We start from the raw sequence: 24,644 nt of genomic DNA on the forward strand, positions 1-24,644 counted from the left end.
AGGTATTATAATTAGCTGTTTCACTCTGAATTACACTAAACAGCTTCAAATCACTCTGACTAAAAGCCCTTCTCAGCAGGGCAGAAGATGTGGAACAAACTTAAGCCAGCTGCTGGACTTTCAAAAGTTTGGGCAATGCTGCTTCATTGAACTCACTGATTTCTCAGGGTGGAGTGCTCTACTGTTCAGCACTTCATCCTCTGCAACAGGGAGCTGAGTTTGGGCTTATCTTTTAGCATCAAAGCAGCATCTGCCTCCTTGGTGCCAGGCACAGCGGATAGTCCTTTGGGGTCTCGTGTTATGGCTCAGTGTAAGAAACCCTAGTACCTCCTACTCCTGGGCAGTTATCTTACCCTACTGTTTGGTGTATCAAAAAAACCTGTACTGACACGTGGCTGAGACGCAGCTTTGCTACATGTACTGAGCAGGGAACAGCACTTGACTGAGGTGCTGGAGCCCAGCATGGAACTTCTGACCTGGGGAGCCACCATCTTCCGCCCTTCCTGCTATAGCAGAGAGAGCACCAACTGCATTGCATCGGTATCGGGAACAGCGTACCCTTGAATACCAAGGCACTTTTTGCCTCACCACCTGTGTGCTGTGTTGATCCTATCTCCTTTCCCATGCAGCTTTCCACAGTACTTTGTAATCTCTTATGCCTCTCAACCAGCCACACAGTAATTTGTGCCTTACATATTTTGAAGTCCTTTTCTATTTATTCCCTGCTTGCTGGTTTACACTATTTCACTGGTTCACAACCAGTGGGTTGTAAGTATGTCACAAGTGAAACAAAATCCAGAGCCAAAGCTTATAAGCTCTGGGAGGTCCAGTGAGATGTGGAACAGAGTTTTCTTAAGAGTAGTTTTGGCTACAGGAGCATTGGGGACTACTGTCCTATATGACTTGAGAATCAAAATTCACTTCATCGTCAGCAGAGAACTTTGGAGTATTCTGTTCCCAGCACTACTGAGTCATCTGTCTATTTGTTATACAGTAGAGATGTATTTGACTTCCTAATTGGAACTTAGACTTCATGAAGTTTAAACAGCTTGAAAGCTTCAGGCGGAAACTTTCCGGTGGTTATTTTTTCAGTTCAAGGCTCTGTGGAGGTTGAAGTGAGTTAGTTGCCAAACATGTGTGGCTCCTGTTGAAATTAGCATTGCCTTTATTCAGAGCCATTTAAATGCCTGAAGTTAATATTTCACCTCATGTTTCCAATAATCTCTACTTTTCTGATTATGCAAGTGCATTAAAGACCAACCATAAGAGCGTCAGACTTGCTTTACTCAGACTCTAGTCACTGACCGAACAAAACCCGAGATGTACTGGACATAATGTAAGCTCTTTGTCCACCAGCTTTCTTTCTCCAAATGGGATTAACGCTGCTTGAAGAGTGACTGTTCAGTTCTGCATTAGGAAAACCAAGATACCTATAAGACGTTGCTTAGTTGAAATTAAGAAACTTTATTAACAAGCTTTCCCCATCCCTTGCAGTGGACTCTTGGGATTCTTTCTGATGTTGCACACAGTGAAGCTAAAAAGCAGCACAACCTCAGGGCAATATGCAGCATGGAGTTTTCTTGCAAAGGTAAGAGAAAGACTGTCACAGGAACACAGTGGATCTGTGCTTCTTCCAGGAGAACTGAGGAATTTCTGCATCTCGCTAGTTTCCCGTGCTATTCCTATTTGATGCTCCTAGGGCCTGTTTGTGCACAAAGAATTTGTGCAATTCTTTGCACGTAGAATTGAGGCGACAAATATCAGGTGCATAATAAGCCAGGATCATTAGCTGAGATGAAATACTGTATATAGACTGAGTTTAACGGAGTTGGGCTGATTATTGCAGCTAAGCATGTGGCCTACTGAATCCCAGTAATAAAAATCTATACTTTCCAAAGGTGTTTTGGAGAAGAATACTCCTTCTGAGAGTGTGTGCACCAGCCGTTGTTTCCAGTGTGTCTTCCCAGAGCCAAGAGTTAAAACTAGTTCCCTGAAGTTCAGTACCAGAACTCCCACTGCTATTGTTGCAGGGGAGAGCGGTGGATGTCATTTGCCTTGATGTTAACAAGGCTTTTGATAGTATCTCCCACAATGTTCTTATATCCAAATTAGACTGTTACAGTCTGGATGGGCAGACAATTAGATGGGTAAAAAAATGGTTGGATGATCAGGCTCAGAAGGTTAATGATTTCTACTCTAACTGGAGGCTTGTGACAACTGGAGTAGCACAGGGGTCTGTCCTGGAACCCATCCTGTTTAACATCTTTATTGAAAAATCAGAGGTGATAGAGTGCACTCACATTTGCAAAGGACACTGAACTGGGATGACCAGTCAACAACGCTGAAGGACAGGGTTGCCTTCCAGAGGGACCTGGACAGGCTGGAGGAATGGGCCAACAGAAATCTTACAAAATTCAGCAAGGACAGATGTGAAGCCCTGCACGTGGGAAGGAAGAGCCCCTGGCAATAATACAGGCTGGGGACTGGATGGCTGGGAAGCAGCTCTGTGGAAAAGGGCCTGGGGATTTTGGTAGACAGCAAGCTGAACATGAGCCAGCAGTGTTCCCTGGCAGCTAAGGTGGCCAAAAGTATCCTGGGTTGTACTAACAGTAGCACAGGCAGTAAATTCATGGAAGTGATCATGCCCCTCTACGCGGCACTCGTTAGACCACATCTGGAATAGGGAGCCTGGTTTTAGGCACCTCGATACAAGGAAGACATTGATAAACTGGAGCGAGTTCGGCAGAGGGCTGCCAAGAAAGTCAGGGGGCTGGAGCACTTGCCTTGTGAGGAGCGGCTGCTGGACCAGGCTTGTTCAGCCTGGAAGAGAGACAGCTTCAGGAGCACCTAACAAACAGCAGCCGCCCAGTAGCTATGGAGAAATTATCAAGACAGATCCAGGCTCTTCACAGTGGTGCATGGGGCGGGGAGGATGGGGGTGCGTGAAAGATAACAAGCGTAAGTTGAAACAAGAGACGTTCAGATTGGGTATAAGGAACAACTTGTTCACCCCAAGGACAAGTCAGCCAGGGGCACAGGTTGCCCAGGGAGGCTGTGCAGTTCTCCGTCTTTGAAGGTTTTCAAGACTCAACTGGACAAAGCCCTGAGCAACCTGGTCTGACCTCCTGAGGTCCATTGCTACTGGAATTATCCTATTATCTATGGATCTAGGGTCTGGCTGTACTTGATTTAAGTTATTAACAGCTCATTTGTTAAATTATCAGTGGTAAATGCAGTCAGAAGAGCTTGTCAGACTCCTTTTCCCTGGTTAGATTTTACTTAGTTTCATCAGTCTCAGCTAGGTCATCTGAAAACCACAACCTTCCTGTGTGGTTTGTGATCACAGCTTTCCTACTGCAGTGAATGAAGCTATTACCTTACAAAAAAAGAAACGTAGACTTGCATAATATGCTTGTTTAGAAACTGTAGTCAAATGAGTCTTTGGTTTTTCAGGGGATAACAAGAAGGAAGTGATATGGCTCGTTTTGTGTTTTGCAAGCTGTTCCATACCGTACAAGTCACACAGAGTTTCTCACCATTTTGGATTTCTTCCACACGTTCTGACTGTGCAGATTTCAGTACCTTAGCTTTCTTCTTGCTCCTTGGTAGAAAGTCAACTGATCTAAAGCTTGTTCTTGTGTCTTTTTTTTTTTTTCTTTTTTAACATTCTGGGTTGGAGATGGGAGTAGCTGGCTCTGCTAGTAGGTATTGTGAATAAGGAGAAATGGTTCTACATGTGGTATTTATGACCTATCCGAAAAAAATGCAGGCAAAGATGTGTTGTGAAATATATTTTAAGCAGATTTGGGTCCTTCCCAGCTGAAGTGGATCAGAGCCACAAAGTCTGGACTGGATGAAAGCTTTCCCAAAGTTCAACAGTTTCTAGATTTGTGGGGTTTTGGCCAACTCTAGACATAAATTAAACAAAGTTTGTTCTAGCCACTGTTGTCAATGTAATTACGTGCCTTTATAGCAACTAAAGATTTGTCCCTGTGTCACTATGATAATTTAATCTGCTCTTCAGCCTTCAAAGTCTGTGTTTGTTAATGTGCCTGGTTTAATTATCTTGCTTAGGAAGGTTTTTGTAACAGAGCAAATTAGTCCTTTTCCTGTTGTAGCTTCTAACCGAGTGCTCAAATTATATGTCTTGTCTTGAGTTCAAAGAGGGGAATAAGTAATAAGGACATGAGATCTGTCTGTAGCACTAATAATTTTATCAAAATCAGCAGTTTCCCTAACGTCTTTCACTACTGTTTTAAAGCTTGCTGTAAGAATGATTTTAGGCCTCAGTCATAACACATCTGAGGCAGTGTGAGGAGCATGGAGGAACTGCTGGTCCAAGTGCTGAAATGCAGCTGATTTTGGGGTAGAAGTCAGTGAATGCTTGAAAAATTCAGAAACACTATACATCAGTTTTAGAACAGGGAGGTCAAAAGAGACTGCAGAGACAGACACGGATAGGCAGAAGGCAAGAGCTGAACTGGAGCTTGCCTACCAGCTCCAACAAAATTTTCACAAGGTATCTTGTAATTATAGGGCACCATAAATTTACATATGGGGTAGTTAGGAAGAGTCCTATCTAGCTGATCACTAATGCTGCTTCCTGCAGGTGTTTGGAAGTGTTAAAACTACATACTGATCCAGCCCAACATTGCCTGGGCTGTCTTATCTTAAGTCATCATAGGTGCAGAAAAGCAGTATTTAACTAGTACTGTAAAAATCTGTTTAAATCCAAGTGTGTGACTCCCTTTTAAAAAAAAAAAAGGAAGAAAGTTAATGTGGATAAAGAATAAACTATTTGAATCTGGACTTGCAGAATGAGATCCAGTGGAAAAAAAACCCTCTGGTCACAACAACGGCTTTGCGTTCCCACATGAGCATTTTTCTTGGATTGAGTAGTGCCCTAGATCATCCTCTTAATCTCTCAGACTGACTGGAGTTTTCACCAGCAGTTGGAAAGGAGCAGCATTTGAGGCCAGAATATGTTTATCTTGCAAATGAGCCAAGAAAGGAGAACGCTGTAGTCCTCAGACAGCAGCGCAGGCCTCTAGGGAGGTGCAGAGAATCAGAAAATCTGTTTTCCATTTGGATGCTTTGTACCTATGTGACTGATGATCTGGGGCTGAGATCGTTGCCACCACTTCATTTCTTGTTAAGTGCCGATAGACCAATAAACTAACCATGAGATCTGATCGGGCCTGCTTTGCAGATTCAAGGAGACATTCTTTGTGAAGCCCACATATTTGGCCTCCCTGCCCTCTAATTTTTCATTCACTTAAAAACTGGAGCTGGGTCATAACTTGTTTTTATGATACTTACTTTGGCTGCAGCAACTTAATCATTGTATGAGGTTTTTAAATTCTTCCCCATAATGATTTCTGACAGCTTTCGTGTCAAAGCATTGCTTTGTGCAGAAACAGACGAAGCACAGGTTTCATCTGTGTATATAGTCCTGTGTGATATTGATAGTGACAAATGCTCTCTGCACTTTTACTGCGAAAGCAAATAGTGTGCGTGTTAGTCATATCTGTATAGATTCGTAAGAAATGCCAAAAAATCACTAAAGTGATCTGTAAAACAAAAAAAATGCTTTTAAGAAGCCCAAGAAACATGGAATGCTTTGTCATAGCCTCGCACAGATTTAATCCCCAGAAGAGCAAGGATTTGAAGCCGTATTGAGATTTCTTGTTTTAATTTGAAAGCTATGCTAGTATCATGGGTCATGTACTGGAAAGAAAAACTGGAGATGCTCATATATACAGACAGAAGCATCTGGTGAGAACGCTAATGAGCTCTAACAGTGCTGTCAGTGAATTTGTTTAGATTAAGGCTGCCAATCTATATCTGGTGATGAAACCTGTTAGGGTGTCTAAAAGTTAAGCAGCAGAAATAATTTACATCATGAATAGAAGGGAAAAAAACTTTATCAGAACTTTTCTTCAGCAAGATACTGGTTACTTACAAATTCATATTCCTGTATCGTGTTTAGTGTTATCCCAATAAACTTGTAGTAGGGAATTCAGCTTGTTTCCAGTAGGAACCTATTGAGACAGCTTGTTACAAAGAGGAAGAATAAATGGGAAGGCCAGTGGATTTTGGATTCGATCTTTCTTCCTCCTTCATCTGAATAAATGAGGTGGGATAACTGAAATCAAGTTGCATTGAGTTTTACACTGGTTTTCTTATGCATTGGTTGGAAGAAAATTTAGATTAATCTGATCGGGAGTATGCAACTTTCTTCTATGTGGCCATCCCATGCACCGTTATGTAATCTCTAGTGTATCTGAACAGTGGTGGAGGCTTCCTGATACATAAAAGCATCCCCTGACAGCTGCTTTGATTCCTTCTTTGTTAACTTTAGAAGTGTTTGCCCCAGGTCACCCTATGTTTAATGCCGGCTGCCAGATGTTGCGAAAGTAATTTTGCAGGAGCGTCTGAAAGAGTATCTTATCTGTGGGTCCTATGTGCCTAACTGTACCCCACTGTACTTATACCCCAGCAGTTTTAGTCCTCCCCCCAAATATATAACAGCTATTCAGAATGTCTCCTGTAGTCTTTGATTTTATATTTTGTGTCTGTGTATCTGCTTCTTTGGTCCCCATGGTGTCTTGAAGAGAACGGATAGACTAGATCCATCTTCATGTCAGTGCAAAAAAATGGATGATATCCCTCTTAAAGATTGGAAAAGTACTGATGTTTTTTATTAAAGCAGAAATTCTCTTTTTCCTGCTTCTCATAAAATGGAGAGGCCACAACTGCAAGTCTTCTGGGGCTCCTAGCCTGGTTATGCTCCCTGCACCTCTCTTCACAGATAGCAGTTCAGATGAGAATTTTATCTGCTTCAATTCCAGGGGCAAACCAACCAAGAGAAATAAAATAAATTCATGTTTTTCCACATTTTTGCAGTCTTAAAGCCTCTGCTAAATCATGTGCTCCTATTTGTATAGCTCTTAATTCCTCTCTCACTGCTGCTTAGCATGCAAGTGCTATAAAATATTCTGGTCCAGAATGTCAGTTCCTCACTTCTGCAGAGGGCTCTTTACTTGCAGAAATAAGTGCCACTCTAAAAGAGTCCTGCCATTGGTACCTTCTAAAGCAAATGCCTCTCCTTGTTCATCTCTGCCCTAATGAGAGAGGATTCTGGATAAAAAAATCTGTTTAAAAATTTTATACATATATCATAACCAGAACAAGAATGTGTTTGGTGATCTGGCACTTGCCCACTTGGTTATATTGTAGTCTGAAGTAGTGTCGTCTTTGCATGCTGCTGTGCTCAGGCAAAAGTGACAGTGAGGTTCTTGGCTGAAAATCACATTGCTTTCTTGGCCTGGACCTCATAAAGCTTTATGCAAAAATGTCATAAACTCCCACTGGAGTTCCATAAACACAGTGCATTTTCATTCGGCAAAGGTCCTGTACTATGTGCAAGGCTGTCTCAAGATCTGTGCTCGCCCAACCTGGAAAAACTGTGCAGCTGCAAGCCAAAGTCCTGGGAGAGAGGCAGAATTGTGTGCTAGACCTGACCAGACTTTGCTGGTAGGTGCTCTCTATGGCACCAGTGTGGTTTGAAGTGCGTCTTTAATCTGAGGGAGGGAGTTTCCATGACCCTAAAGCTTTCAAGTATGCCAAGAAGGGGTTCATAGAAGTAGAAGTGAGCTTCTCCCATCTATGCACCTTGTGTGCTCTTATGCATGTGGATATGCATATAACATGCATAAAGATAATCAAAAATGGTAAAAATCCTTATTGATTTGTGGTTGGTCCTCACTGTATGAAATATGTACATTTATTCTTGACACATGTATTTGATTTCTGTAAGTCACCATGGGGACTATGCAAATTTTTCTTTGGAAAAGAAAATGTGTTTCTCAGCTGAGCTTGACGAGCAGATAAGGCAATCAGTGTGCTCTTAACTGCATCGTAAGGGTCTATAAAAAAGACCCTTTTCAGTTGCTGAAACCTTAAAAGTATAGTTTTTTGGGTAGTTTCCATGGAGACAGCTTGATAGTTACCTTGTAGCATCCAAAACTAATTACACCATGTAATTGTTGGGAAGACATCAGTCTCCATAACAACTCCTTTGTGTGCTACATGACCACTAAGATAAGTAGCACAGGCTCCCTGGGGGCATTAATGCAAATTAAGGAAGCTGTCGTGTAAGAATAGCTGAGACTTGTTGGAGATTTTGAATCTCCAGGTAATGGAAAATTTTAATATGTACATTAAGAGGTGTTGTATAGGGCTGCAGTTGTGTATCCATTGAAAGTGGCAGCTACACAGCTTTTGGGCATGACATGGTCACACAAATAAGTACGTAAAATTATGTGTTGCAACTTGGGGATAGTATCGCAGCACAATTTTCATCTGTGCTCGATGTAATAAATCCAGTCTCAGCAGACATTAATTGATAGATTGAGCCCTAAGAGATGCTCTGAATTAGTTTGTTTCCTTTTATCCATCATGATATCCATTTGAAGTGCATCATGTACATTTGGTGTTGTCATTCTCTTGAACGTAAAGCTAACTGCAGAACCACTAGCTTGGAGTATGTCTTTGGAAGGTACGTTTTCATCCCTACCCTTGACAATCCATCTCTATATACTTGACAGTAGAAAATGACAATTTAAAAGTAGATTTTGTCAAATCTAACAGTATTTTGAATTGCAGAGGATGCAGGTTCATTGGTTCCTCTGTGTAACAGATTTCTAGTCTTCCATGTTTTTATTTGGTCTCCTGGAGTTACTTATATATGGAGAGCTGAGGCTGGGAGATGAATCATATGTGTGACAAAGAGAAGACAAAAGAAAGAGGACTGTTTTGGAAATCGTTTCCATTGCTAATGTACTGATGTAAATGCCAAAATTATATGGGAGAACCGTGCACTATATAACATACTAATGTAGAAGGTTTCAAAGCTAGCTAAGGCTAGGCTTCCAAAAATGAGCAAAAATAGCCACATTCTTCTCCCTTGCTGGAAGATTCTTTTCACGACCTGAATCGCAAGCTGCCTTTTTGATTCTTAAAAACCTTCGTGGGTGAAAATGTCTCCAGGCTGCCTCACAAATCTTGAGCCTGATCATTGACCTCTCTGATAGGCACTTGGTGTCACGCTCCAGGTTGCTTTCTTCAGAAACTCCTGTTAGCGAGCTGTTGCTGTCTGAAATGGGTCTTCCTGTCTTTCTCTTCCTCTCCCTCCCCAGCTCAGAACCAATCTTTGCAAAATCTCAAGTGCGTTCATTTCTCAGTCCCACTCTGTACACCTGTTTAAGGATTAGATTTTGACTTTCAACAAAAGTCAGCAAACAGCCATAGGTCTCTGGGGGAGGCAGACGGAATGGCTTATGTCCTGTCCCTGAAATATGTGGTGCTCAGGGATACCACATCGTAGGCTTCAAACAATCTCAGGAGATGTCTGTGAGCTGTTCTCGTCCTATCCACGGCTAGCATGGAGAGGAAGAGGGCAGAATCCGGTTTTCTCTCCATGCATGTTGCTATAATGGGTCTTCTTGCACAGGCTGCCCCACCCTTTTTGATGGAATGGGATGGACTATAGTCACCTCTGTCACTGTCTTCCCATGCACAGGACACGCAGCGACCGCTGAGGCCCACAGGGCTAAGTGTGTAACCTTATGACATCGCTCATGAAAGGCATTGCTCAAAATGGATTAACGCGTTAATGTTTTAAAAACCATTTTTTCAAGTATCACTTTTTTTAAGGTTTCTCTTGGAATATTTTGACCTTTTGTGATAGTGAATGGTTAGAAAGCCCTGGAAGGACTTTTGTTTTTGAATGGAAAAATAAAACCTTAAAGAATACCAATTCTTCCTTGCAGTCCTTAGCATAATAATAATAATAATAATAGCATGTCGATTTCTTTCCATTACATCATTACTAAAACAGCATAAACACACCAGAGAATGGCAATGCAGAGACTGTGTCTCTGTTATTATTGTTAGGTTGTACAGAAAGGGGTCAGCAGGGAGATTTAGTTATCTGGTCTGGGAATTATTTGTTTATGAATTAGGTTTTCCCAAAGGAGTCGTGAGATGGGAAATACAATAGGAAATGGAATTTATACATGCACAGAAATACCAAAACTGTAAGTGTCACGCGGGAGAGAGGTTGATGGAAACTTGCTATTTTTGCTAACAGATTTTTAAAAAATACATGATTACGCATCCCGAAGTTTCCTATGCTATTTTTGATACTAGTGATATCCTCCACAGAGTTCTGAGTTAGTCATGACAGAAAAATGTTTTACATCTGATAATGTTGACAAGGAACATAAGCACTTCAGGTGTTTCTATAGATTTTAACAATGGAAAAATGCATTATATTGCTTTTCACTAAAATATTCCCCTTAAGCTAGGCGTCCTCATTGAACCCTTTCAGCGACATTTGTGCTTTCCACGTATAAGTAAAGCAACATGCGTAGAATCTGTTCTCTTATAGCAGTGATAGTGGGGGCAAGAAGAGGTTTGAAGATGCACTCAAAAAACACACAGGTCTTGAACTAACAGCCTCAATCTGCAGTGTTAAGCCTGAGACCTTCGGGCAATCTAGCATGGAAAAGAGCAGTCGCTGAGAACATGTGCAGCATCCTACCCAGCACCCCCTTCTACAGCAAGGTACTCCAGATATGATCAGTCTTGGCACAACGGGCCAGTCCCCACCTGGGTCATTTGAGCCAATTGTGGAGGTGGCTTCAGAGTGCACAGCTGGGTGGGTGTTCACCTACCTGATGTCTATGCGGAGAAGAAAAGTTCACTGTTGGCTTCCCAGGTTGCTCAGGGGATATTTTCTGCTGTCAACCTTCTGGTCTGCTTTGTGAAGGTATTATCTGGTATAGGGCAACAACTAAGCACGTGGCTTTGGACTGAGTGTCCAGCTGACTTTTGAAAAGACATTCAGTTCTTGTGGTGCATGGAAACACATCGATGTAGCCTTTAACATATCTGCCTTTGGCCCCATTTTTTGCCTTAGTCACCTCACTGTTGAAGTTCTCTTTCAGAAGTCGTGGTCCCTTGAACTATGGTCTCTTGCACTTTGAGAGAGAACAAACTAACAGGGGTTAAAAGTATCGACCTGATTAATTTGGACTTTGGTAAGAATTATGAAATTGTGCACATAAAGTAGCTAAATGCTGAAGAATTATCACAGCCACTAAGCGGTCTATTCTTAAAAACATTGTCTGCCACCACAGTGCCAATGTATTCTGCCTCCAGGAAATTCAAGACAATTTTCCTTGTCTTCATGGACCCCAACTGCCAGGAACTTTACACTCTGCTTGCTGGAACCAGCTTTTTTGTTTTCTCCTGGATGCCAGCTGAGCCACCACTGAGCCACTCCTGTGGAAGGTCATGGTCCACCTGTGAGGAGTTTGGAATTGCCTCCTTTCCCACCTTTAGTCAGAGGTCCTGATACTGCAAGGCAGTTATAGTAACAGTTCCTGCCTGATCTGGCTACTGGCCCACCCGCTGGCATCTAGCACTTGGGATGAAGATAGACAGAGGCAGATGCTGAGCTTGGTCCTTCCGAAGGAGCCAACTCCTTTTGTGCCAGATATATGTAACAAACTGTCAGTTTGCCTGTTAGATTTGACACTTAGGTGTGACAATGAAAAGCGTGGTTGTCTTATCTGGGTTATCAGCCTTCTCTGTCTCTTTAATCTCTATTTCATGATCTCATAAGGGTTAGATGAGGTGAAGAATAACTTGGAATGCCGAAAGGCTAGCTCTTGCCGAGCTTAACGTACGATGAAGTGTATTTTATTGCGGTATTTTACAGTGGAAGAGCGTTACAACAGCTGCCTACTCCCCAAAACTGAAAAGCAATACTTTTCAAATCAGATAGAAGAAGTAATTCTTTAATGCAGTATACCATATTACTGACCAGTAAAATTCAGGGCATCAAACAGAAGATAATACTGAGACAATTGACTGAGTAAAAGTAAAGAGAGGTGTATATTTTTTACAGTTTCACATCTGCTCAAAAGGTTTCAGTGACTGGGTCACTAGTAATTTCAGCAGAAGCAGACATTATGTGGAAATCTTTCTAGGACAGAAGAGGAAAGATTAATAAACTGCATGCCACGGGATATAAGTTTTGTATCAACTGAGGTCAAGGAGCAGATCCATCCTTTTCTCTGATGTGCACATTGACTGCAGACTTGCTGCATTAGGGGAGGATCGTAAAATCTCCTGAATTCTCTACCATCAATCAATACTTGATTAAACAAACCCTTGATCCACTCCAGTTGGTGTCCATGATCCTAATAGGTAGAATGCTTCATCACTGTTGCTGTTGCAATGATTACTCCATTATACAAATATTTAATGATTCATAAAATAAGAACAAGATGATGAATCACATTGCCCTGTCAACTTCTGAGCTCAGAGGTTTCAAGGGAGAGACTAAATGGCAGGAGCAGTTTAAGGCCTTTGCAGTAATGGGGCAGCATGGAAGGAAAACAGACTCCTTGACAGACTGAAATGACAGAGAAAAAGTACAGTTAAGCATTATAATGCATGAAACATTTACGGGAAACAGAGGCATTGGGTCTTAAGCTTGGTATAGCCTGGAAGTGCAAATATATTTCAGCTTTTGGTCGAATATACGCGCATCAACAGCAAGATTGGACAAAGCACTTCTTGGCAAAGTCAAAGAAAATCCAAATTATTTGGCCTAAAGAAGCCTTCTCGTATCCCTCGTTAAATGACTTTTGTTGTCCTTGCTTGACAAAGCTTCAGCTGCATGGATTGTGCTTCTCATTTGCAGAACTGACCTGAACAGATGCTGTTAGTCTGGTGCATATACGCACACCTGTTTGAATCATGATTGATAGTGTTTCCATATCAGCAAAGCGTGCTTCAGGGAGAACGTACATGAATTGTACAGGGTTTTCCCTTTGTCTCCTTTATACAGAACCAGAACACTGAGAATAATAACTGTATCTGCAATACGTTTTCAGTGGTCACATTTAAGAGAAATATTTAAATATGAACAGAGGCACTGTTAAAACTGAGTTCTGTACTATAACTGTACACTTTATAGGGTAAAGATTGGTGGCACTTCACCAGCTATCTCATTAGTCATAGGAAGGGGGAATGTATGTTTTGGCAATTATCTCCAGTAGCAGAGGGCAAATGCTTCTTGTTTTGGCTTTCTCTTTATTATGACAGAAACTCTGATGTTTGTGTTTGAGTGAAGGTAGGGTGGAGTGGCTACTTGATGTCCAAAAAGAAATAGCTACCATAATTTTCAACCAAATCTAGTATTTTACAAGGGGCAAGGAGTTTTGGTGGTTTGGTTTTTTTTTTAAAGTCTCAGGATATCTTTCACTTTTTATAGGAAAGCAAAACGAGTTATGATGTGCTTCTAATAGGTCAGTCCTATCTCATCAGTGATGTATGTTTATATATTTCTGTGCTATATATAGTATGTGTTTATACATGAATGTGTATATAGATATACGTTTATACATTGATAAATGTAGGCCTTTCTGAAACGAAGAAGTCTTGTCCTGTTCATGTCTGATCATTGTAAATATAACCATGATATCCTATTTCTCATAAAAGAGTTTTCTAACACAAATTCTATTAATTACATTCAGTAACCCACACATCCTTCTTTACTTTCTGTACTTAACTATTGTAAGGCGTCTCTGCAACATGAAATAATTGCTGTATCTTTCTCTGTAGTGGCTCTTGTAATGTTTAAAAAAAGAAAGAGACAGTGCAGAACCAAGGAAATTAAGGTATCATCAAGAACCAGAAAGGCTATCCGTTAGCTATACACTAAAATCTTCGTATGGCTGAAAGCTGTAAGACAGGTGCCACATACCTTGAAGAGGTGAAGGCAGAGGGTTCTCTAGAAGTGATTCAGAGGCAAGAGACAGATGGGCTCTTTTGGGCCCTTTCTGCATTGTAGGATGGGGCTGGAAATACAGCTGGGTTCCAGAATGACCTAGTAACCACAGCTTCAGTATCCCCTAATGGCTCATTTTCTCCCGCAGCCAAACTGCTAATGAGATGCATACGGTGCAAGAACAATAGCTTGGCCACCTTTGTCTTACGAGGAATAAAAGAATGATGAAGTTAGACAACAATTCAGCAGTTCTTTTGGCATTCACATGATGCTCAGGGTTAAAAAATAGTTACTGTAGCATATTAATCTGAAAGGATTATACATTAATCCTTGACAATGCATTAATCTGGTAAGACAGGATGCTGAATGACTTTAAGGAAGCTGATACAACCACCTATTGCTTCAATCTTGCACTTGTAGGATCAGTGTCTTGGTTGTGTTGGTCATCACATCCCGGAAACTAAAAGAACGTACGAAAAACAGCACTGAGAAAAATCTTCATAAATGCGATAGAAAGTAGAGGATGGATACCTAATTCCCGAAGTACTGGAACCGCATATGAGTATCTAGGCATAGAAATGCAGAGGATTATCTGCCCTCTAAATGCATACTAGGGATAATTAAGAAATCTGCTTTCTTATAGCAATTGAAAAGCTGATATATAGATATACTCCTCTGTGATACAGAGATTATTTTTTTGGGTATTAGTAAAGTAAAAAAAACCAACCTTAAAAATATCTGATGATTTTGCTAGAGGTGAGCATTTATATTGCTTCTGTTCTGAAAACGTTTTAGAGGGCAGGTTGTTGATTGTGTTTGTCATTTGATCTACGCTCCCCCTCTTTTTTTAGTATGTTTTATGTTTTAAATGCAACATGTAGCTGATTTTAAGCTGGGTCAGAAGTTAATTGCTATGAAAAGCAGAGAGATTCATTTACACTAAAACTAAGTTTTATTATCGTGAGGCATTTGACTGGTAAGGCATGTTTAAACAGTGGCTGCTTTTGAGTCACAATACATGGAACTAATGGTGTTCTTAAAGAACCTGTGGAATTTACCATTATTGTTTTAATAATGCTCAAAAAAATAAAGAGAAATAAAATATAAGGAAAGGGCAGAAGAGAGTGACCAAACGTCCTTTGAGAAAAATGTGCTTTAGGGAAGCTGGAGATCTGTGCAGGCATTTAGGCAAATATGAAATAAAGGATCTCAAAGAAATTTACAGCTGCTGGTAAAACTTCTGTGTGGCTGGATCAAAGCTGTGTGGATCATGAAGTTGCTGACTCTGTCACCGTTGCCATGGTGCCACCGTTGCCATGGTGCGAGCATCACTTACCATGTTAGTAATAACACTGGCCAGGCCCATGCTCCTCTTGATCAAGGGAGGGTTAAAGGGTTTTCTTCCTTCAGGAGAGCTGAGCAGAGTCCACCTATGAGCAGTGTGCACCTAAGTATGCTGTAATGCACAAACTCATTGCACTGTCTACTGATTTCATAGACTGACTATCAGTGACAGTTCACTGATAGTGATCCATTTCATAGACTGACATAGATTTCAAGTCTCAGGGAACAAAAACCCTTAGGGCATGTCTGCGCTTTGGTCAGGCTGTGAGGGTAATGCAGTAGACATGCTCAAGTTAGCTTTAAACTAATGAGCAGAATTGAGAGCGAAACCTGTTTTGCTTTCCCCTTTTCTCCAATGTATTTCACTTTGGATTGTTTCTTTCCCTTGTTTGGGCAGCTCAGCTTTTCAGGCGAGTTGATGGCATTGCTGTTTCCTTTGGGAAGAGCCATTATTTTGGTGGTTCAAGGCTAAAGCTTCATTACTTTTCCTTGGAAAAAGCTGTGTCTCTGCTTAAAATCCTTCCTTGTTTGTGGATTTATTAGTACAGCTCCTTCAGGGGGCTGTATTATCATACGAAGTCATTAGGTTAAGCAGCATATTTTGTCTTGCCTTTTGATTGGTAACAACAGACCCTCAGAACAACGTTGAAAACTCTCACAGTTTGTTTCAATGTGTGGATTAATACAACTGAATCACTATCTAGGGGAAGGTGGCTTTACAGGGGAGTTGGTTGGAGGAATTTTGCCTGCATTTGCTGTATCTCTTTTAACCAGAGGTTGGCTTTGGCACTTTAAAGATGGTTTACAAGGAGCCTTCAAGCCTCTAGAAGCGAGCCAGATTGCACGGAAAGCCTTCTCATTGCAATAGGCAATATGCACGAAAGCTTCCAGGGAAGTTTTTATTTCTGTGGTAGATCATCCCCAAAGCTGACCTGAAATTAAACAGTTAATGCTAGTTTCATTCTGGTCTGGTTCTGCGTGCAGGATTCATTCAGATACTGTGCAGGATGGAGGAGATCTCCTGTGCACAGTATCTGCAGCTGTTAACGGTGCTTTATTTTGATTGATGACCACGGGAGAAAAATAGTATATTCTTTTTTTTTCTCCACGTTTTCTTTGTATTTAATTTTTCCCTGCCCTATTTACAAGCAATCTGGTTGTACCTGACTTTAGTTCTAGTCCTATCTTTCTTGTGAGGGAGGATGTGTACCACGTTTATCATCTTTAGCAGGGATTTTTGCTGCTGACTCATGGCAGGTTTCCAGTGACTGTACCAGCCTTCCACAATCGGTGAGCTTACTGGTGGTCATTGGTGCCTCTCGTCGATCATTGCTGTCTTTCTGCAGTTTGTGAAACTTCACAGTCAGCACCTGCTCTACGAAGATCTCCTCTCAAGTCTGGGTTATTTCAGAAAGGTTTGTCAGTACACGCTGGACCGCTTTAGTCAGGGTTTAGACAGGGGAGATCCAGGTCCCTCGGTGTTCTTCCATGTATTTGGCTGTCCCAGTCAATGCCTTGCTCATGAGTTTCTGTAGCTGCTGGGTCCCTCGGAATCAAAGTATTCTTGCTAAGGTGCAGACAAGTTACCCACCTGGCAATGTTTGGTTGCCTTAACTTTGGATGTAGCAAAGCAGAGGAGAGCTAGATAGAAATAGCTTGTAGTCCAGCTGAGATGAAAAAGGTATGTAAACAAGGAGGAATGGTATTAATAGCTTAGAAAATTCATGTGAACTAATGAATACAGCAGATGGCATTTAAAGATTAACTGTTCGTTAACAGATCCCTGTTCTGAAGATTTTTGTTTCATTTTTGCTAGATCTCCATACCTGACATAACATTTTGTGTGCACATATGTACATATGCTTATTCTCAAGTAGACATATATACAAAAGAGATGTAACTATGAAATCTGGAAAATTGTTTCAGTGCCCTCCCTCAAGAAACAAAAGAGTATGTGTTCTTACTGATGTTTGCCTGCTGTAATTTTTGCCTTTTTGGTAGTACTGGATTATCTTGATGTAGCTGTTTTCAGTGGCACTAACAGTGATCCATTTCTCTGGTGATTTTTGATGATTATCTCAGCAGCTGGTTAAAACATGCAGAAGAGGGACAAAACAAATATTATGTCTATAAAAAGCTTGACATTGCTTTAATTCCACCAGTAGAATGAAAACAAAGGTTACGTACATCAGAAGCTTTTTCCTGATGTTTTGAGAAGATGACCTGATGATAAATAGAATGATTTATTTTGAACAGTGAGTGGACTTGATGAGCTGATTCAAAACACTGTCTTTGGAAAAAATACGCGTTTTTGTAAGGACGGAGTTTTTGGCAGTTTGGGGAAGTGAGGTTACAAGGACTGGCTCTGTGTACACAAACTAAGGAAAACTTTTGTAAAGTATTCTGTGTTCACTTACAGCAAGAACTATGACATTTAACTTTCTAGCAGTTTAACAGTGAATCAGAGGAAACATACTTTTTATATGGTATGTACAAATATAGTTGTAATATTAACAAATCACGGTCATGTCTGGACTAAATCCCCTATATCTTTCCATTCCAGATAGGAAGATTAAATCAGAATCTAAATTTTGAAAATGTCCTCATCCGTGTTCTTGGCTATATAAACAACATGTTCCTGAACACCTCAGAAATGCTAGATACTCAAAACCTACAGCCAGCTTTTGCAGCTTGAAAATCTTTCTCTAAAGTAATTGTAAAGTCAGGGATAGAAGGGATCAACGATAGCTTGGTCAAGAATGACATATTTATCTAACCATTGCTGGCTGGCTTGAACTGGTCGAGAATTGACACCGCAGAGGCTATGGGATAACCACAGCTGGTCAGTGGAGAAGGCAAGGCAGCAAAGAATGCAGAATCCTGCATTTCTGTATCTGAAAGGATCCAAGTTTCTGCTTTGTCAAGGACTGGGAACCCTGAGGATGCCATCTCCTGTCTTCAAGCCGCATGTCAGACTTACCAGAATTTTCTGATGTTATGAGGTCAAGAAATAGATCTAATAGGGAAGCTGGCTCAGCAGTGATCTTGCCTGTTCTTAAGGTCCTTCAGCAAAGGATTCTCCAAACAGTCTTTATTTTTTATTTTGTTATCTATAAAACTAAATAAATTTCTAATTCTAAATTAATTTCTAAGTTTTTTTCTAATTTTTAAAACAACTTTCATGAAACAAATTTTGCTTTCTTTTCTAAACATTTTTTCTTCTCTGACCATAATGTGATTAGGAGAAAGGAGGGGATCATTCACATAATGAGTTGTGTAGTTGTCTGTCTATCAAAGTTCCTTGGGGACTCTTTAAAGCTAGTGGTAATAGTGCCTCCCTCCACTCATGAATCACTAAAGCAAATTTACAAATGCAGATGCATGAGAGTACATTCTTTCCTAGGGTGATTTTTTGTGCTGGATTTATCCCTACTGTGCAACAAGTTCTTCCACACATTAGGATATTTCTGCTTTATGAATCTTAGTCTGTTACCCAGCACTTCAACGATGCCATCGTTGTTGTTGCCAGTAATTCAGCCTGATAAGGAGCAAACTCTGGACCTGTGGAATTGACTCCCTTCTTCTCCCTTCCTGAAGCTGGGCACTGTGTTGTCCTTCAGAGCAGCTTGTTAAATGTGAATGATGATGTAAGTAGCGTGGGGGATGTTATATGGCACCCGGGGCCTGTCTTTGGTTCCCGGAATGATCGGAATGCCTGAAGTTTTCACCCTTTTTTGTGGGGAACTGAATCTGGGAATCTCTTCTAACCAAGAAGAAGTTTGAAACTTCTGGCTGTCCCACTTCTTGTGGGTTAATACTCTGGAGCCCCACATCCCTCTGCTTTGCCAGGCTGTGGTGTACCAGTATCCCAAGCTCAGCCTTTCAGATAGGCATTTCACCAGTGAGGAAACACAGACTTTTTTTGCCCCTAAGTGATTGCTCATGATCCGTTCTTAAAGCTTCACCATAGTTCATGCCTTACCAACTTCTGATGAGTTATCTTTGATGGCCCTGGTTTCTCTGATGCACAAACCCTAGAGCTTTTTCATGTCCATGGTCATTAGGTACAATGAGTTCAGCCTCTTCTGTGTCTGTTTCAGTGTTTACAGCGAGCAGGTCTTTCCTATCACTGAATCTCCTCGAAATACGTTGCTCTTATTCAGAAACTGGAGCAGGGATCTTGCAAGCTTTGTTTCCCTCTTTAGGGACCAGGTTGTAAGGTGACAAATGAGTCTGTATTTTTCTGCTGTCCCACCGTTTCTAGGTGGGTCCAACCCCACTTATGGTACAAACTTGTAAAAGGGCTGCTGTTTTAAGACCCTTCTCTGTGGCACAATCCAGCCACAGGGCTGGGTTGCCCTTTGTTTTCTCTCCTGGTTCTTGTTCACTCCCTGTGTTAGAGTAGCTATGTAAAGAAGTCCCGTCTGTTCTGTTTCGTTATCTAACTATTCAGGCCCAATCTTTGTTCTGGCAGCCCTGCAGCATTCTCCCTGCGCTTGAAGTGATGCTGCTCTAATCTTCTTTCTTCTCCTTCCTGGTGGGATCTGCAGTCCTAGCTCAAGCAGGCTATCTGCATTACCGCAGAAGCTGTTTCATCTAGGGTAAGTTGGGCCAGGCTGATGAATTTCTGCAAGATGTGTTCTCCAGCAGTGGAGATCAGCCCACTCTCCTCGTATGCACAGACCTCAGATAAGTATCCATCACAAGGATACGCTTATTTCCTTCAATGCTGAAACACATTGTAAAGAGCTAGAAGTGTTTTTGATTGAGATAGCAAATGCACTCTGAAATGCCAAGTTTTTTGTTTATTTACAAAATTACTTGTACATAATTCAGTGATTGGAACTATAGAAATAGTTGAGATCAAAGCAAATAGGTGTTAATAAAGTGTTCCTTTAAATGGATCTTGTTTCCACAGTACAATGGAGTGACATATTAAATTTAGAGTGATTTATTTTAAGAAACAATCTTTTTTCCTTTTTTTTTTTTGTGCAAGGAAAGGTTTGAAATGATTTCTCAGGAACGATTTTGGCTCACATGGAAATGTTTTGTTAAATGATGCTATGCTTGGATTTTTTCCCTAATCACTGAAAGCTGTGTCAGAATTTTGTAGAAATGTTCACGGCATGAATGTTTTTTAAAAATAGCTTTTGCTATACTGCCTGGTCACAGTTCCTTTAAGCAAGTAAGTAAGAACTATTCCTGTTTCTAAAAACGTTGGGGTTCAACCACCCAGTCTGTATCGTTTGGTAGAATTAGAGACTGTATGTCAAAATCTTGAGGACCTTTGTTCAAAATATGCTGGTTATAGCTAATTAAAATTTTCCTTTCCACCTCCTGGTTTTAAAGATTCAGCACCAAAATATATTTGGAAATCATTAACTTTAGTTTGTCCTTTTACTTGCTTGCTTTTGTCTTGCAAGCTCATTCTTTTCCTAAGGCATCTGAATGCCTAGGAGGACAACTGTGACCTTTAAAGTGAAGAAAGAGATATTACTGCACTTAGCGTGTTGTGATTTGTTTTTTTTAAAGGACATTCAGAACATCAATGTAGGTGTTTTTTTTTAAAAACTAAATGTGCACTTAAAACACTTTGGAAAATGCTGAAATGTACTTGAAGGAAAATTACCTTCTGAACTATGTCCCTAGACTTTAGATTCTTCCCCTGGAACAAATCATATGGTTAGCTTCCCTGAAAACTTGTTTTTCATTTTTAAATGTGTTCCTCTTTTAGATAAACAGTCAAAGGTGGACATTTTAGCAATGTCCTTTTGTTTTGTTTTGTTTTTTTTCTTCCACATGCTTACTTCATGTGCTTTTCCAACCCACATTTTGTTTCTCTTTGGCACTGAGACACTCTTACATAATTTTTCAAAAATACAACAGTGTTCTGCTGTAATAGTCCAAAAGGCTACAGCCTGCATTTTTGCAGAGGTTTGGGATGATCGCAGTAGAATGGTGTATTGTTTTTGATAAGGCCTGTTTTCGGAGGGTTCTTAAATGCCTGTTTCTCTGCTGTTGGCCTCTTCTCAAGTTTCTAATAAGCAGGACTCTACAAGGGAGACACAACTTTAACTTGTGTCACTTCTCAAATAGAGCACTTCAGTTTTTTTCAGGAGAACAGCTTAAAGAAAAGAATGCTCTGTAGAAATACCACAGCTGCCATCCTTCATTAGTTCCTGTTTGCATGCTCGGTAGTGAATATTGTGTATTTTTATGTGATAGATTAGGATTAGTCTAAGATAAGCTTAGTGCAGTTAATTCTACAGTCATTCACACCGACGTAAATGAGAAATAGTTCCTTGTAGGTGAGCACAGCTGCTGCAAGGTGTGTAAGGGAAGAATCCAGCCTGCTAGAAAAAGATGTGGATGTATTTTAGAGTGCTGCATTTGAACTGACGGATATCCAGCCTAGGAGCTGTATTTAGGTAAAGTGCATGAAAGATTCATCTCCTGAATGGTTAACTTCCACTGTTTGGAGTAGGCGTCAGCTCTCTCTGGCTGCAAGTGACTATGAGGGAGGCCAAGGTGTGACCTGAATGTGGACAGTTGCAATAGCATCTTCTTGAGTTTTGAAGAATAACTCTGTGACTTCTCCTCTGTTAGTCTCTTTTGAGTGCATCTATTTAGTCATATGTTTGCTTATATGTATATATACAAGGCTGTGGGGGTAGAGCTGATACATATCTTTGATTTTCCCCTGGAGTGGGAGCTCACTTTTCCTCTTAGCTTGGAGCTTTACGGTGTTGCCCATGTTGTACGCTGCTGTGATAGGCAGTGTGCAAATACTTAAGTCGGATGAATGAATAGTTCGTATCAGGAGGTATGTCTCTGGCTGTATCGACACCGGCAATTTGATTGTTGTGCAGGAATGGAGTGGATCTGCAATCTTGTGGTATCCTACCTGGATCAAGTCCGTCTCCTTCCTCATTCTCTCTGCAAGGTGCCTGTGCTATAGGCAAATGAAGAACAGTCAGGGTGTTATTTATGGTAATCCCTAGGAAGAAAAAAGCCATCTCCTGCATCCCTGAATCTCCCTAAAGTAGAGAACATCCCCAAGTAGGCCAGAGGAGACGCTCAAGGTATAGTCCCCATCGAGCTCCTGTGTGGTGCTTGCTGCCATTGTGCGGTCTCACTGCCAGCTTTAGATTATTGTCCCCTCCCCAGCTACCTCTTGGAGTGGGGCTGGAAGGGACGTGCAACCACCTTTTCTTCATCCGCTGCTGCTCGTGATCCTTCAATGATTACACTCGAGGCAGATTCAGAACGCTGCCTTGTAGAATGCAGCCATAACAAATGTAGTGGGTATTGACTAACAAACTGTTAGTCCAAGGTCTGGTGCACAGAGCCTGCTCTGAAATGGCATTTGCTTCCCTACTGCACATGTAGTAGTGTTTTAACAAGTAATAGATTACGTAATGAAGTTTCTGCTGTCTCCCCTGGGAGTCAGCTAGACAAACAACGATTAGGAAATCTTAGCTGATAATTGTTTAAATGTTTTGTTTCTTAATTTTCATCTTTTTCCTTGGGCAATTTTGTATTATCCTAAATAGTTCCTTTCATTCCTCAGTGCTTGTGTTTCCCAAGTATTTGTAAATCACTACCAAGTCTTCCTTTCCCACAGGCATTGCTTATCCTAACTGTTGACTGAAAATCAATCCCTCCATCTAATGACTCTGTCACTGTTCTCTGAACTCTTTCCATTTTACATTATCCGTCTGGCAACAAAATGTCCAAAACTGCGTGCAGGCTGCAGATGTGGTAGCTGCGTAGCTGTTGAGGCAGGGATCTGTTACAAACCACTGTACGTCGGGATCTACTGTTTCTGGGATCAGTACTATGAAAATATAAAGTCATTTGCCCCTAGCTTCTCTGCCCAGGAGACCTTAGTGTAATGAGAGATTTGTAATACAAACCTACTGAAGTTGCGTTGTCCCCATACCCTATTCCTTTTTTTTGGCTTTTCTACACCCACAAACACATTTCAAGCTCTCATTCTCCTCAGAAATATAAGACTTTTCAAGCCTGGGATCTGACTGCTCTCCTCACTCTGCTGTCGGCAAATAAAAGCTAACAGGTTTCCAGGCCAGGCCAGCTGGGATGTGTGATAAGGGACCCTCTGCTCCGCTTCCCTGCCCTGCCTCTGCTATATCCCGGGTTCTGTAGGCATCAAAATTGACCTGCGATGCGTGACCGTCCTACTATTTTCTCTATTGGTTTCCCAGGCTAATGAGCAGCATGTTTTGCATGTGCTTTCCCAGCAATACCCCACGGTCAGGTTCTTGCCCTAAGCTGGCTGCGCAGCTCTTGTGTCCCTGGCTGTTGGGTCTTTTTCTGCTGTTTCTGGCCAACCTCCCGCTGGCCAGAGGGGAAAGAGGGTGCCTGTATGTAGTCTCTGTGCTTACATCGGGAGGAAGGTCCGGCAGGAGTGGAAGCTCCGTGTTTAGCAATGTCTCACTGTTCAGCAGAGACTCATTTGGTTTCTCCTGTCCATTGACTATGTATTTTAGGTACTGCATCTAATAGTTAAGAAAACAAAGGAAAAAAAGAAAAGGAAAAAAATATGACTGCACGTGCAAAAATTTAATTTCAGGAAAAGTATTTCAGTTTTCATTTGTGATATCACAAGTTCACAAAGTGCTTTTTTTTTTTCCTTTCAATTTAACAGGTTATCACTGCTAGCTTATCACCGTTGTTCTTTGTCATGACTGCCAATGTACTAACAATTTCTTGGTAAGTGCCTACGTGAGCTTTTTTCTTAACAGTAAAAATGAATTTCCATGCAGTGCTTCATGTGGAAATACTTTTAAAATGTCAAGTTCTGTTAGTCCCAGTAATATTTTGCATGTAAGGAGAACCAGGTGTGCAATGATGGATGCAGTACAGTAATACAAATAGAAGAGTGGTTCTTCTGCCTCTGTGGGAGAACATGGACATTTTGGACATTAAGCCTCACCGCAATTCACTCCGCATGGTTTACAGTTAGACAAATGGATGCAATAGGCAAATAAATGACCCATTCAAAGTCATGCTATAAATTAGTGGTGGAATTGGAAATAAAACACAAGAGTCATGGTTTGGTGACAGCATCCTTTTAACCAATAGAGTCTATTCAAGTTCCCCTAAAACAGTGTGTACTGTGAACGCATAAAATGAAAATAGTAGAAAAATGAAATAATGATAACAAACCTTTCCAAAAGCTGTATCTGGATTTTTTGACATGTGACCATGCATTATGGATCACCTAACCTGAAATTTTTAGATAATAATATAAAGGATTGGGGTGCAAACTGCTTTGGTCAAAGACAATGTTTTTGGTCTGTGTTTGTACAGCACCCAGCGAAAGGGAATCCCAGCCCATGGCTGATGCTCCTAAATGCTTCTGCAATGCAAATAGAAACTAAACACGGGGTTAGGCATGTATCTCTGAGGA

At 41.0% G+C, this 24,644-nt stretch overlaps 1 protein-coding gene across 2 annotated transcripts in view; it reads left to right on the forward strand.

The window, feature by feature from the left end:
* The window catches only part of SLC35D4 (solute carrier family 35 member D4), a 58,371-nt gene that overhangs the window by 30,301 nt on the left and 3,426 nt on the right, over window positions 1-24,644 (forward strand). For both annotated transcript variants that reach the window (XM_075141987.1, XM_075141988.1), the window contains exons 13-14: window positions 1,495-1,588; window positions 23,880-23,944. In XM_075141987.1, the coding sequence (XP_074998088.1) occupies window positions 1,495-1,588; window positions 23,880-23,944 (159 nt within the window). The remainder of the gene's footprint in view (window positions 1-1,494; window positions 1,589-23,879; window positions 23,945-24,644) is intronic.

Source organism: Calonectris borealis, chromosome 2 (genome assembly GCF_964195595.1).
Source record: "Calonectris borealis chromosome 2, bCalBor7.hap1.2, whole genome shotgun sequence".
NCBI classification, from domain to species: domain Eukaryota; kingdom Metazoa; phylum Chordata; class Aves; order Procellariiformes; family Procellariidae; genus Calonectris; species Calonectris borealis.